General features: G+C 42.8%; 1 protein-coding gene across 4 annotated transcripts in view; it reads left to right on the top strand.

The window, feature by feature from the left end:
* The window catches only part of MCC (MCC regulator of Wnt signaling pathway), a 393,601-nt gene that overhangs the window by 296,944 nt on the left and 80,491 nt on the right, over window positions 1-16,166 (top strand). For all 4 annotated transcript variants that reach the window (XM_090276589.1, XM_090276588.1, XM_090276590.1 and 1 more), the window contains 2 exons: window positions 616-758; window positions 12,796-12,938. In XM_090276589.1, coding sequence (XP_090132715.1) covers window positions 616-758; window positions 12,796-12,938 — 286 coding nt within the window. The remainder of the gene's footprint in view (window positions 1-615; window positions 759-12,795; window positions 12,939-16,166) is intronic.

The raw sequence follows: 16,166 nt of genomic DNA, 5'->3' as shown, positions 1-16,166 counted from the left end.
GCATTAAGTCTGCAGAGGACCAACCAAATGAGCAACGCTGTCATACCACTTAGGATTCTTTGGCTAAAAAGTAACTAAGAGCCTGACAGACTTCAACAATAAAGAAATAAGTGGGTAAATGGGAAACTGAACAGCCATAAAGGAGCTTGGGAAGGGAACTCTGGAGACATACAGAGCAAGAACTAAGGGGCAATCTCTTCAGGACCCTCAGTCATGTGAATCCACTCCAAGCAACCCTAGGCCCAACCACTCAAGCTTCAAATTCCTGAAGAAGGCATCTGAAGGACCCAATTTGGGCCCCTTGCCCACTTTCTGGCTAAGAAAAAGAGGAGACACAGTCCCATAAAGGTTTTGTGCAGTGGCAAAGGGATCTTTCCCCCAAGAGCATGCGTGCTAGAGAGGCAGAGAGGCAGGTGTTTACCAGGGCATCGTCAAACCGAGCTGCTGCTGCAGCTGCTGTGTCTCTTGGGACTGCTGGCCGGTGAGCAGGCGTATGTTTTGTTTTGGGCATGCTCACTGTTGCGCTTGTAATGGTTTGAAGCCATGAAACTTAGAATCACTAGCCTACCAGAGCGTCACCTCATTGGCATTTCTTTCTTGTTCTCTTGACTCCAGTGCGAGCAGTCCCATCTCATGAGAGAGCATGAGGATGTCCAGGAGCGGACGACGCTGCGCTACGAGGAGCGCATCACGGAGCTCCACAGCATCATTGCTGAGCTCAATAAGAAGATAGACCGTTTGCAAGGCACCACCATCAGGTAGTAGCCTTCAAGTCGTGCTTTCTCTCTGCCCCTCTGGGCTGTAACCTGGGTCTTGGAGTTGAAGGTCGATCCTTTGAATTATAATGATGTTCTATTTGTCAATGAGACTTTTACAGTTGATAAAGTAGTTTCTCTTTGCTTTGTTAACCTACACACTTTCCCCTTTATTATTCTTTTCTAATTAAGCGTGGCTGTTGGAATCCTCAGTTTATTGATAAGGGTGTGGAATCAGAAGTTGAGTGAGATCCTTTATTAGCAAATTCTAAAAGGAGCCCCTCTTTCTGAGAGACCAGAATCCCTTGCACACCTTTTATTCACCAGGTCTGCTCTGATGTGTGAACTGTGTGCCTCTGCGGGAGATTCTAAGAGATCTAGGAATGAGGCTTAAAACTAAGCATTACGTAGGCTTCTAGATAATCTAATAATATTTTGAGCTTACCTCAAGTTGATTTACCAACACGGACTTAGCCTCTTATAAATTCCTAAGGTGAGGGCAAGATTTGATACATCCCTAGTGAAAAAGGTGGGGCTTAATGTTAAGGGATTGCTTCTTCCTTCTTATCAGTCAGTTGGCCCCTACGTCTCCTGTGCACAGCACTTGGTGTGTCTGCCCTGCTGTTCAGTGGAGGGGTTTTGTTTTAAGTGACTTCTACTGAACCAAGGATGAGAACTGTTATCTTCCTGTCTGCGCTCAGGGAACGGCCCAGAGGAAAGCAGATGGTTGGCAATTACCTTTATGGAGAAAGAGTGCTTTGTCCGGTGAATATTTTCACAGGCCACAATTACAGGTTTTAGAGGCAGCTACTTTAAACTCTCTCTCTCTCTCTCTCGAATCTCTGGGTTAGAAGAAACTTCAGACATATTTTCTTCCAACTCTGAGAGTCATAGTAATGACAGGGCTCCTTGATGAGGGGACTGTTGAGTCTGTGTTTCCTGGGCAAGATCATGGAAAAATTTGCCCTGAACTGGAGCCACACAATAAATTTCATATTCTAATTTAGAACCTCAAGACTTTTAAATTGTATCCTGGTCTTCAGAGTGATTGTAGGTTAGTAATGCATGAGGAGAAAAGAACTTTCAGCCCAAAGAAATGATTATGGCAGAGTTAAAGGCGGCTGATAGACTACATTGGCAAATTTGTAATTTTCATTAAAACATGTTGTACTTGAAACAGTTGAAGATGAAGGAAGGCAAATGGGCTTAGTGAGCTGTGAGAAAATGCATCACATGTCACCTGGAAAACTCAATTTCAGGATGCTTAAATTGATTATAATGGCCAAACTACTTCATGTAAAAATACAGCGAGCTTATTGACTGTAAACATTTATTCATGCCTTTTATTTAAAGGAAAATTATATCTGTGCAGATGTATTGTTAAATTCTGCCAGTTTTCATTATGTAAATGAGCTGATCCCTCCTTGAGGTGACTCCATGAAGGGCTGGAACATATGCAGACATGTGGGCCAGTAAGACAAGGCTCTTCTTGTCCTCTGAACTCCAGGGCTAAGGCATTGCCCCAGCCCCCAGCACACCAGGAAATTAGTTTGCCCTCAGGTCCTGAGATTCTATGATAGGTTCAGTAAAGTAGCAGCCAGACACCTTGGAGGATCTCTAGCTGCCCTAGCATATCCAGGGCCTAGAGAATTGATTGTCATAATAGTCACGTGCAATGCTGGTACCTTACAGACTTTCTTGTCACTTCAGTCTGGGCCTGACTTAGGAATGTATTTGAAAAGCTGAAAAAGGATTAATAAGGGACTAGTTTATGTAAACTATGGTATACCCCACTTAAGCAATACTGAATTACTTAAGGAAAGAAAATGTCAGTCTTAGTTTTAAATTTTTATCTCAGGTCACATTCAGAGAACCAGAGACCTGTGACTGCCCTAGAATAGTGTTCTATCTCTTACAGCCATAGGGCTAATGTAGCCAAGAATCAAATACCGCAGGCTGCTGAAGTGCAATGCAAGTTGAAGTCACAGCCACATCGGCTCTCTTAGGTAAAGACAAGCATTGACAGAAAAAGATAAAATGATGATAATTTAAATGGAGACAATTGGGTAGATTGAAATCAGTCCAGATTCCCAGAGCTTTACAAACTACATTGAGCTTCCCTTCTTTCAGAAGCAGTCCTTCTCCCTCTTGGATAAAGCTTTTCCCACCTTGCTTGAAGACTCTGTAGCCATCTGATCCCAGGCCGGGGGCAGAGGGAGGGCAGATATATTCATGTCCCACTGCTGCTCCATTCCTCTTTTAGGTCTAAAAGTAGTTCTGTTTCTTCCTGCCCCAGGGAAATAAGTAAAAATTTCAACCTGGGAAGATACAGCTAAAATATGAAAAGATTTGTAAGATTTTGTTCATTTATAGTCACTGAAACTTGGGAACAATATGCGTGGGATTAGGACCTAACTAAGAGTTCTAGTCCAGAGAGAGAGGAAGACAGTGTTGGCTTGATGGTGAATTTATTGATATGACTCTTTCTACCAGAGATTCTGGATTCAGTATGGTAGTTCTAGTAGTTTAACTGAAAAGTAGACTCAGTAGAGGACTACATTAAACAATGCTGAAATGCCAGAATTACAATAGTGTAATGTAGGAGTCCAGAGGCCAAAAGAGTCAGGATGTTGGGTGGAAGATGACATCATTAAAATGAGATCTTTGGTGCTATTTAACTACTGGAGTCAGTGTGCACCTGGTCACTGTATCAATAACCAGGCCAACAGCAGCCATCAGAAAGGTTTGACCTGTAGAGATCTTTAGTATTGGCTCATTGGTCATAGGGTCTCTAGGACCAGTATACATAGGCAGCCTAATGAAGTTTTACTTGATCTTTGTAAGTCAGAAAATTTTGGTCTGGTGAACAGAGATTTGACTTGCCATCGCAATGGAGACTCGTGGCCTCTTATCCAGTTTCCTTTACCTGATCCAATGCACAGACCCCAAGCACCTTGGGTGAAGGGGGAGATGTATACAATCCTGCCACAAGTGAGTACAGTCAGTCTTCCTCTTCCCCCTTCCAAAGAGAATCACAGCCACCTATTAGGGAGACTGTGCAGTGGGAAAAAGAGATAATAACAATTCTGGGGTGATTATTGACTCTGAGCTGATGATAGTCCCTGGAGACCCCAAAAAACCTGTAGTCCATCAGTCAGAGTGAGGATTTGTGAAGGTATATTGTTAAGTCAGCCCAGGCTGCTGTAACAAAATGCCACAGATTGGGTGGCTTCAACAGTAGGAATTTATTTCTCACAGTTCTGAAGCCTGGGAAGGCCAAGATTAAGGTGCCAGCCAATTCATTTCCCCACTGAGGGCTTTCTTCCTCATCTGGAAAAGGTTGCCCTCTCACTGTCTTCCCCTGGCAAGGGAGAGAGATGAAATAAGGTCTCTGGTGTCTCTTCTACAATATAAGGTCCCTAAGTCCATTGTGAAGCCCCCACCCCCATGACTCATCAAACTTAATTATCTTCCAAAAATTCCATCTCCAAATACATTGAAGGTTAGGCTGCAACATATGAATTGGGGTTGGGGGGGAGGACACAATTCCATCCAAAACAGAAGGTCCGGGGATGAGTACCTTATGACCTTAATTCCTACAATAATATACCTAATCTACCACACGGCACCATTTGTGAGAGAAAGGTTTTTCAGTGCCCTAGAAACATAGTAAATGCTCCCAACCAGCAACAGTATGTGGTGCTGCCTTTTTTGAGAGGGTCCAGGTGGAAGTAGAAGTGGCTCCTCTCATTTGTATACCTAAAACCCCACTTTAAAAAATTTTTGCTTCTCATCCTTGCGATGTTAAGCCCTGCTAGGTTAGAAGCCTTAGTTCCCAAGGAAACTATGTCTCCACTGAAGAATGCAACAATGATTCCATTGACTGCCACCAGGCTCTTGGCAATAAAGAGAGTTACTGTGCTGGCTGGAGCGATTGTTCCTAACTTTCACAAGGCAAGTGGATTGTTGCTATACCATGGGGCAATGAGGACTATGTCTGGTACCCAAGGGATTTTCTAGTCTACCTCCTAGAAATTGCCCAGTGGTAAAAGTTAGTATATTGGAACAACCTAGAAGAAGGAAGTTATAAATATCAATTTAGCTTCATAACCAGTTGCAAATAGGTTGGTGAAACTTACAGTTTAATAGTTATGAAAGTGGAAAAGTCAGCGTTCATGCTGCCTGTCACTGCCAGAACCAATAAGCAGAGACAAGGATTGAAACTTTATCGGCACTTTATTCAGATGGTCAGCGATCTGAGAAGATGGCAGGTTTTTTATGCTCAAAACTGTTTTAACATCTCATCTCAAGCAAACTTTTTTATAAGAAAGGATAAAGAGCTTGGGAAAAAAGGTTAATTGGGTAAGAGTTGCAGTCCGAGGAGATTTTCCTAGTACCTTTATCTGTTAATCAACAGTTCTTTATCTGAATCCTGGTATCTGCATCTCAGCAGACATTCCCTCCCTGGAATGCCTTAGCTTGCAGACCCCTGAGGCACAAAGTTGAATTGCTTGTCTACCTCCTGGAGTCTTGTAGGTCATGCATTCCAGTTCCTGTAATACAGCTTTCCACATGCATTAATAGTCACATAAGCCTATCAACTAAAGCTAAAGCTTTAACCTTTGAGCCCCTATCAGTCAGGCTACCTGTTATCTAGGTGGATTTGACATTGAACAAGGAGAGGTGTGATCATTTAACAGTGGATGCAATACCTGATGGGATTTGGGTTTCCCATTTTGGTGAGAAAGTGAGTTCATTTTGATTTGAATGAGGGATAGTTACAAAAGTGTGGTGTCCATTGCTATTGCAATTTGAAAATTTAAGTGTAAGAGAGGGTATATGCTTGTCAAGTAGCCAAAGAGAGCAGATGATCATGAATGTTGTCTGACACCTGGTACTATTCCCACCCCCTCTATCTACACTCCACAGAATCAAAGAGGTTGGACGTTGGGGACTACTTCCCAAACCCCCTTAACAACTGGGTTCGGCCAGTGAGATACTCTCACATGTGTTTGGAAGACAGAAGGGAGTGGGAGCCATTGTCCCTCAGGCTGTCATGGCTGCAGATGATGTACAGGCTTTGGTGACCTGAGGTCCTGCCGGACCCTGGAGCTGTGGGCAGTTGTGAAGGCTGCAGCAGCTTCCTGACCTTTGAGGGGACCACAGCTCTGATGGCAAACCTGACAGCTCCTGGTGGCCTCCAGCCACCCTTCTCTTCTCCAGCCCTTCCAATGATTTTGCCGGCACAAAACTGCCTAAATTAAATCCCTTCTACTTGAAACATCCAAAGTAGTTTGTGTTCCTAACTGAGTCCTGCCTAATGCATCCTAAATCCCATCTCCAGGAATAAACAATGAACATTTTGTATGTATGGCCTTTTAAAAAATTTTTATTCATGAATATTTTAAACAAATTGGATCATATAGTACACACTGTTGTGTGATATGTGCTTTTTCACTTAACTGTATCTTATAAGTCGCTTTTTAAAATGCTCATCTGACTTGGGGAGATAATATAATGGGATGGGGGAAATGGAAAAATGCATCAGTAGCTCACGTTGGATCTGGTGTTGGGGGGTGGGGTTGGGGGTGTCTAAGCAAATTAAACATGAGATCTTTTTGTTTCCCAAGGAGATATTTTTTCTTTTTCCAAAAGCCACTCTCATAAAAACATCAGCCTTTCACTGCAATGCATGAGTAGCCTGTGTTTTCTGCTGTATTTCCCATTTGCTCATCAGCCCACTGCTCTCTGGCTTCTGACCCTACCAGTTTGCCAGTACTCCTTTAGCTGTGGACTGAATTGTGTGCCGGCCAAAATTCATATATTAAAGCCCTAACCCTTTATGTGATGGTATTTAGAGATGGGGCCTTTGGGAGATAATTCAGTTTAGGTGAGGTCATGAGGATGGGGCCAGCCTGATGGGATTAGTGAGCAACTTTATAAGAAGAGACACTACAGAACACAAACTCACCCTTCCCCTTCACCCCCCACTCTCAACCCCATCCTCCCTGCCATGTGTGCACACAGGAGAAAGCAGCCATTTGCAAGCCAGGAAGAGAGCCCTTCAGCCCTTACCCAAGACTGGTCATGGTGGCACCATGATCTTGGACTTCTGGCCTCTAGAACTGTAAGAAAATTAAGTCCTGTTGTTTAAGCTAGCCAGTTTATGGTATCTGGTTACAGTAACCTGAGCAAAGACACTTTTTAAAAATAATCACCAGTGATTTCTTAACTGGAAAACCTAGTGACTTTTGCTTGTTACTGATCCTTTTCTGCAGCATTTGACCCTAAATCCTGCTTCCTTCCTGGTGTGCTCTTCTGGAACCTCTGGGGCCCTTTAGGTCCTGGATCTTCTTGTCTATCCCCGAAACCCATCATCAGCCTGGGTTCTTTCCCTGGGCTCTGGCCCCCACACCTTTCACCTTGAATGACTGCAGGCCAGGGAGCACTGGCCCATCTTATGTGTGTCACCTTGACATTGGCACTTAGGCATTCGGCTTCCTTGTCTGCAAAATGTTCCTCACTTGGTGACTGAGATAATATCCAAAGTCTCCATCTACTCTTAACATAATTTGATCTCTGAGACCTCAGTCCTGTACCATGTACCTGCCCTTTCTTGTGATCTTTCAGCCCACCACTGTGTCTGTCTGTTTAGCTTCACAAACAGTGTAACCAAAACCCCTTTATCTCACAGCAAAATATGTTATATTGGTTCATTTCTGGCCTAAAAGGTAAAATATACTGAAATAAAAGTAAGCCTGGAAAAATAGGATAGATTTCTCTCTCCCTGTCTTCCTGTGTGGTATACATATTCAGAAGTTCTTGAGTATTGATCCTATATCAGATCTTGTTAAAACTGGTACTCATTGATGGCAAGGATGGCTAGCCTTTCAAAATTTCATTTGTTCAGTTATTCACCAAAATATTCATAGATGAGTCTGAGCTTCCTCTCTGCTGTATAAAGAAATTAAAAGAAGTAGAATTGAAGAATTGGGACCTTACTCATCACTAATTTCCTGCTATAGATCCTCTTAAGAGAACTGAAAGGAATGCATTTCCTCCTTATACCTAAACAGTCTTTCTTTTTTCTTTAAAAGAATGATGGTCACTTCAGGGCAGGTCTGCCTTTAATTGTAAGAAAAACAGAATGTGGTTTGGAAAAACCACCAGGGGTTAGCTGTACATAGTTGACTGACAGTTGCTAAGACAGACAGATGTCCATCTGAGCCTTGTTCACAAATCACTCCAATCCAGTGACAAGGCATGAATGTACACCTCAAAATTAAATAGATCTGGAATTTCCTAGTGAAGTACTATTTTTATCAAATGCAGCTGATTCCACAATACTTCAGCTTGAGGTCTGCAAAGCATGATAAGAATTATACTTTCATTGACTTTTCCCATTTCTGATTAGATCATTACAGCCCTGGCTAATAGAGAGAAGGAATCTTTAAAAATAACTGCATCCCTTGCCAGATCGGTCAGTTGGTTGGAATGTCTTCCCGTACATCAAAAAGTTTTGTGGGTTTGATTCATGGTGGGGACTCACATGGGAGGCTGCCAATCAATGTTTCTCTGTCACAATGTCTGTCTGTCTGTCTGTCTCTCTCTCTCTCTCTCTCTCTCCCCCCCCCCTCCCCCCACCTCCCTCCCTCCTCCCCCTCCCTCTCTAAAATCTAGTATAGGCTCCTATACTAGAGAATTATTGTTGGCACTAAATTTAGGAATTAGGCTGTGATACTAACTAGTTGCTTAATCATAGGTTAGTTGCTTAGTGTCTTGAAGCTTCAGTTGTCTTATTTGTAAAATGAAGATGTTGTTCCTGGCTTAGACGGTCTCTAAGATCCCTTCCAGTCTGCCACCCTGTGACTCTTCTGCCACGGCTAGTTACCTCAGTATGTGTACAATGTAATGCCTGCCTCCTTAGGAGCAGTTTTGTTTTGTTTTGTTGTTTAATTAGTAGCAAGCACTAATTATTGCAACTCTAAATAGTGCAACCGGAAGCACTTCACACATGCTTGTAAGTGAATGAAATAATGTGTATTTAGAATCCTGTGAGAGGATCCTTTATGTTTCAAGAGAAACACCTGAGAAGTTTATAGTTTCATAATTATGAAACTACCACAGTAGTGTATAATTATCAACATTTATCAGTTTGTCCAAGCTTCAGATTTTTGAAGTTAATATGATGACTTCTTGGACCTTTTCACATTTCTTCCTTTCCATTACCACACTAATAGTTGATGTTCTTTTGGGAGCCATTTTTTCCCCCAAAGAAGTAAGTTATCACTCACCAACAGTTAATATATACACAACAGATATAAGCAGATGACAAAGTCACTCTGAGTCTGAGACGCTGATGCTGTGTCATCAGCTGGACATCTTTACCAACCTGGCAACTCACTGCTGCACAAAACAGCCTAGAAAACACACCTCAGATATTTGCCTTTGTAAAACTGCCGTGGGTTGGTGGAGTGTTTTTGATGTCTTGTTCCATTGCTTTTGATGGACCAACTTTCCTCAGTAACACAGTAGAGAGAAAAAAAACCCTAGTGTCAGTCTTCTGCGTATCCTGCAATTCCAGATTGACTGCCATTTTCCAAGGGGCCCTGAGAGAATTTGTCATTTCCCCGTCCCAGATTCCAGCCTCCTTTCAGGAATGATACTGCTGATGATGTTTAGGACTACAGGATATGCAACTCATGATTTTTTTTTTTTTTTTTTTTTTTTAACTAAAGTCTTGGCGAAACAACAGGGTTGCACAAACTTTCTGATATTTAGGCTCGGTTTTACCTTTCTATACCTCACACTTTGGGACACAGAACTCTGCCTGATCTTCTCACAAGGCTACTTTTTTGTGCTGTAATATTGGGTTGGCCAAAAAGTTCATTTAGTTTTTTTCTGTAGCAAGGCTCTAGTAGCGCTTAGTTGTGTTTAATTTCATTCAAAACATTTTGTTAGATTGTCTTGTGACAGCTGTCATTTCAGCATGTATCTAAAAAAAAAAAATCAAAATTGGTGAATTTTGTGTAGTAACATTTTCAGCATATTATGCTTTATTATTTCAAGAAAGATAAAAATGCAACTGAAACAAAAAGAGATTTGTGCAGTGTACGGAGAAGGTGCTGTGACTGATTGAATGTGTCAAAAGGGGTTTGTGAAGTTTCATGCTCCACAGTCAGCTAGACCAGATGAAGTTGACAGTGATCAAATTGAGACATTAAATCAACGTTATACCACACAGGAGACAGCCGACATAATCAAAATATCTAAATCAATAAAGTTATTGATGAAGATGAAAAATGTGTCTTTTATGGAAAAAAATAAATGAACTTTTTGGCCAACCCAATACTCATTATGATTACCATAAGGAGGAACCTTAACCAGAAATGTGTGCACTCAGTACCTACCTCCATGTGGGGTCAAGGATACAGACCTTCTGCGCTTCCCTCCTGCTTATTTTATCTATTTTCATGCATGATCTTGGCAACATTTACTCCTCTCCCTGAATTCCTAGACTTCATACATTTTATTTCTATTTCTACCATCTAACCCTAATTATTTGCCTCCTTCACTACATTAAATTCTTCTTCTGATCAAAGTCTCCCACTCAACAAGTGGTCTGGGTGCCCTGCCAGCCTCCTGCTTCCACTGCACCTTATTTTGGTTTCAGCTACACCGAACTGCTTATTCCTATCCAAGCCTCCACATATTCACCTCCACAGACTCCTCTGAGCCTTTACATGTGCCCTTCCACCCTCATGGCCTATCTGAACTCTATTTGCCTTGAGATGTGTCTTGAGTGCTGGTCTATCCAGGAAGTCTTCCCTGATCACGGCACGCCTGCAGCCCCACATGCTCCTCCTGTGTCCAACACAACATCATCCTTAGGTGAGAATTAGATGTGAGCATATTTGATTCCCAGAAGACAGCATCCATCTGGTCTTTGCTGTCCCCTTCTTGTTTTGGCGCTGAGGTACATTGACTGAAGATTCTTAGTTTGCATTTCATGACACTGAAAGCCTTCTAGCTCAGATGACATTTCTAGTGCGATGTAATTCTCAGACGGTGCTCCAGCCTCAGTAAGGAATGTTCCCTGTGACCAGCACTTCCTTCTCTCACCCCTTCCCTATACACTTCTTTATAAAGTTCATCCTAATAATCTCCAGAAGTAATTCCTTTACAAAGCAGAAGTTTTGGCAGGCACTATATGTTTGAACCTGCCAAGCCAGGAGGGTTTAAAGTGGCTTTTAAAGACTGCAAATGCCATTTATACCATAGATAGAGCAGCAGAATTTATCTGGCTTTCTTGCCTGTAAAACAGTCTCAGCCAAGCTGACGCTGATTGCATTGGCCATGCAGCAAAGGTGATTGACTCGTCATACACAAAATCTCCTGTTAATGGAAATCAGAACTTTAAGTTCTGATTGAAAGGAGAGCTGATATATCAGGGTGCAATTACCCTCTAGACCAAAAAGATTAGACTCTTTAAGACTCTTAAGAGTAGTTTTTAATTGTTTTATTTCCTAAACCTAATTATTGTTAGCTTTGCAGGTATCTAGTCTAATAATTAACTTAGCCATAAAACATTAACCTATATATTTTTTGTCTTCAGCAGTCCCATTCTATTTCATGTTTTGCATGTCTGGGGGGCTTTATATCTGTTTAAAGTCCACCCAGATTTGGGTGACTTTTATTTAAAAGACCTTATAAATCAGGGGCTCAGCTGAATCTCTTCCCTGGAAGGATGTTGATTTCTTGAGAGAACCAAGAAGTCTGAAGAGATCTTCACATTTCTCTAGCTTATAGATGTGTCTCCTCAGCTTAAAATGGCAGCTGCCTCTTCTCCAAATTCCAAAGATCACCACTCACCGTCTTGGTCTACCTAAAACCCAGGTCTGTAGACTGTGCGCGCGTGTGTGCGCACGAACTAACTCACTCTCTCTCTCTCTCTCTCTCTCTCAACTTACAGTGAATACCAGACTAAGAGGATTTCTTCTCATCCTCGCTTTCTTCACAGACACCTTTCCCCTGGGGCTGAGCAGACACCTCTGGGCTTTCCAACCTCATAATTAAATCCATTGACAATTTTCTCTTCTAGCTCACTTGCAAAATAAATGCTTCAATGAGGGTTAATTTTGCTCTCTCCATGTCTATATCCAGTGTGTGTGCAGTGATGATAACAGTGGTGGGGAAAGGAAGTATGGGTGTGCCTTGAATATATACTACAGTTTTAAGTTTTCTTAGCTTGCTCATAATTAATTCAGAAGCCAAAGGTTGAGGGATCCTTGAAGGGCTGAGAAGGGGTGGGTGTTCTTGTGTTAATGAAACATAGCTGCATTTAAATATTAGCTTCCTGTTAGCAGATGCAAATCAAATTGAAAGAAATTTACCAGTAAGTGGTATTCTCTCACTTACTGTTTTCATTTTTCTCCTTACTCCATCCTGTTTTCCTGTTCTCTACTCTGCCTACTTTCTCTGGGGAAATTAAGTGTGGTAATTGTTAGACATGCTGATCCTTATACCTCTCAAAGCATCTGTTTTGTTCTGCACAGATGAGGTTCTGGCTTTCCAGTAGCTCTGGCCCCAGTACCTCCTCCTCCAAGAAGAAAGCCCATCATTGGGACCCTCCAGGCAATAGGACATGCTGTTCCTGTTCACCAGTCTTGATTATTTTGCTCACTGTAGCATCGGTGCTAGTAGTCTTTGTTCTTTTTCACCTTGGAACTTGAGGAGATGAAGAATTCTAATTCCTTCAGGAAATCTTTGAAGGGGAAAAGTTCCTGGCAGGCTGCTAGATGACTCTTGTTAGGTGTATGGGTATATATGGGGACACAGATGCAACCCTTCAGTTTCATATACTGACCATAGATGTGACCATCTATTTTGGCTGAAGGAACCATGATAAGTGGTCTGGGGGTGGGGGGGAGAGCTATCTGTTTTCTCTCTGAATGTCTTTTATTTTGTCCTTAAAGGACATATTCTCGAGGAGTTTGTCTTATTCTCTGTAAGTGGTGATCAATTCTTCTTTTTTCCTTAGGGAGGAAGATGAGTACTCAGAGCTGCGATCAGAACTCAGCCAGAGTCAACAGGAGGTCAACGAGGACTCTCGAAGCATGGACCAAGACCAGACCTCTGTCTCCATCCCTGAAAACCAGTCAACCATGGTCACTGCTGACATGGGTGAGTCTGCCTGCCATTACCACAGAGTCTGGTTTCTATAACAGGAATTTATGGAAACATGAGGCAGCCTGAATTAAAATTTAATTAGTCACGGATTTTGATGAGTAGATGAAGGCACATCCATTTCAGTCCCTTCACATACTACTTCGTTGGTCAAACTGTAACTGAAGAGCTGAATTAGCTTTCAGCCCTGATGTTTGTGATTCAAACATATGTCACCTCTATTTGAAAAATCTGGAAGTAGGGAACCAGTCATTAAGGCTATTAGAATGCTCCACGTGACAGTAAAATCTGAATTATGGTGGCAGTAATAGAAAGGCTAGAATGGGTGGGGACAAGTAGAAGAACCAATAAGAGCTATTGGGTAAAGAGGAATCCAAAGTGACTCTGACATGTTGGTCCTGAGTGACTAAGAGAATGATCATGTTCCTTAGAAGGAAGTTTGGTTGAGAAATGAATTAGGAAATAGATACATCATGTTTGAGGTTGTAGAAAAATGTCTATGTGGAAGTATCTGGAACTGTGTGTTTTTAAACTGCAGGTCATGACCCATTAGTGGGTCATGAAACAGTATTGTTTCGTGAAAATTATTTGTTACATGTGTATATGTAGTAAATTGCCAAATGAAATGTTCCAAATGTGAATTGCAGTCAAAATGTTGCAAAACCACTGGTCTACTTGGAGATGCCTAACTGGCTCTCTGAAGAGATTGAGGTTGAGGATAAAGGCTTTGAAGTTATGAAGTAAGATCCCTATGGTCAGAAAGGTGTGGAGTCAAAAGAGGGAAGAGACACGTATCTTAGGAAATGTTCACATGTAGGGGAGAGATGGAAGAAGGACCAGGAGAAGGAAGAGCAAGATCATGCAAGATCTTATAGGCTATGAGAGAGTTTGATCTTTATTCAAAGATATACAGGAATCAACTGAAAGATTTTAATAGGGGGAGGCAGAGAAAAGACAATCAGACTCCATTTTGAATCAATCCCCAAAGGAGATAGAATCAGTGGATCAAGAGTGAATGGGGGAGGCCAACTAGGAAACCACTGAAAAAGTGCATGTGGCAAAATTGTTGCTGGGATTTAGGGTGGTGGCCATTGAGATGTAGCAAAGCACATGGATGGAGAAAAGGTATAAAATGGCCAGATCTGGATGAAGGATTGGATACATATGTGGAGATGTCCCATACATATATGTCTGGATTGCACAGTGGACAAATGGGGGTGTTATACACCAATATGGGGGGATAGGAAAAAGGACCAGTTGTTTTTTTTGCTTTCAATTTTGTTTTCTTTTGTTTAAGGGAGGGTGGGGCAGGGTGGAGTTCATGTGTTTTGTTTGGACATAAGAGTAAGGCATCTGGAGATACCTGGGTGGAGATGCTTGGGAAGGCAGTGGGTGTATATAAGAAGCCAAGAGGAGAGGTGCAGGCTGAAGAAAATCAGCTAGGAGACAGCAGGTTATTCGCAGGTAGTTACTGAAGCAATGGAAATCTATGCGTGGAGTGAAAATACAGAGAGCCTGGAGACTGAGCCTTGGGGCTCACCAGCTGATAAGGAGACTCAGCAGGGATGGGCCTCTCATCATTTTGGTCTGGATTTAAGTCCACCTCCTTCAGAGCAGCTCATGAGCAACAATCTGTGCAAGTCCCTGTGCTGACTCTGTCACTGCCCCATTGGATTCCTTCCTCTGTCACACTGAAATTTTAAATGATGTATTTCTATTTCTTTGCTTAACTGACTCTTCCCACTACATTCTGCTGGGCAGAAGCATGCTTGTTGTATCTACTCGTGTATCTCCAGAGCCCCACCACAGGGCCTGGCATGGAAAATGTGTTCAGAGAGACTTCTTTGAATAAAAGAGCGAAGCAATCAACCAGTGCACCAACAGTCAATCAGGCAAAGCCACATGAAGGAAATGAGGATAGTACTGTCTGGAAGCCGGTGAGCCAGGAAACGCTGTAATAAGGAAGAAGGGTCAGTAGGCTGGATTGCTGCTACAGCCAAATGAGACGGATTTAGCTACATCAAAGTCATTGAGAGCTGATACCAAATGAGCCAGACAGAAATGGGTTGAGGAGTGGGGATGCCTCCCCAGGCCTAGTGTCGTGGCTTCAGGCAAAACTGCCTCCCTCAAACCTGAACCCAGACCCGGCCCAGCCATGGGCCCACGTCCTACATGCTAAGATATGCCAGCCTCATAATCGCTAACCCTAGTGACTCCGAAAGCTTCTGGGCTCTGTCAGGCAGCCTTAGACAGACAGACAAGTGCAAGCAGCCAGAAACTTCCTTGTTACTACAGAGGCATTCCTGCACTGATCCTTCTATTCCTGTCTGTGAAGTTATAGTCTGTGAAAATAAATAAGTGGCCCATACTCCAACAAAGTTTCTTAATCAAAGAAGGTTGGGAAATGGAGGGACAGAGCCACTTAAATGGGCTGGCATCTTTACCATGGGACTTCTCAGGGCTTCCAACATGAGAAAGCATCTATAGTTCAGGTTTCTCATTTCTTTTCATCTCTTCTTTCATTAAAAAATATATATGTTCATTACAGTGGGTGGTAGTATCTTTCCTAAAGGAACTGAGCTTCTGGACTTCCAGTCAAGATGGAGGCTTAGACTGACATGCTCTGTCTCCCTCCACAACTGAGAAGGACTACAACTACCGCAAAACCAGAAATAACCAGAAGTTCCAGAAAATAAAACTACATGGAAGTCAAACGTATGAAGTTATAAACAAGTGGTGCTCGTCCGGATGGGTGGGAGGGGCGAAACCGGGGCAGAGAGATCAAGCTGTGCTGCCGGCGGTAGCTGCAGCAACGTGCGGCGGGACTGCAAGAAACGCCAGGGGAGCAGTCCCAGCTGTAGTCGAGACACGTCAGCTCACAATTCCAAAGCCGGGGAAGGCAGACCCGCATTGCCTCGGACTGTGAGGCCCAGAGGGTGTGGGACGGAGGAAGAGGCTCCCAGTGTCTCGGCGGAGAGTAATGGCAGGAATCCATCTTGGACCCCCCGCCCCCACACAAAGCGCCACAGTGTGGGGAGAAGGATTGCCAGGTAGTGACGAGTGCATGGGGCTCTGCCCTTGATCGAGTAGGAGGTGTGACAGTCCCGCCCAAGAAGGAAAGATAAACAAAAACGGTCAGTCAGTATGGCAGGAATAATGATTGAAATACCAATCACGCAGCTGACCAAAAGGCAAATAGAGGAATTAACAGATGAACAAATAGAA

The sequence above is a fragment of the Furipterus horrens genome, unplaced genomic scaffold (assembly GCF_987537825.1).
Source record: "Furipterus horrens unplaced genomic scaffold, mFurHor1.1.pri manual_scaffold_5, whole genome shotgun sequence".
Lineage (NCBI taxonomy): Eukaryota > Metazoa > Chordata > Mammalia > Chiroptera > Furipteridae > Furipterus > Furipterus horrens.
This window is presented reverse-complemented; position numbering and strand designations above follow the sequence as displayed.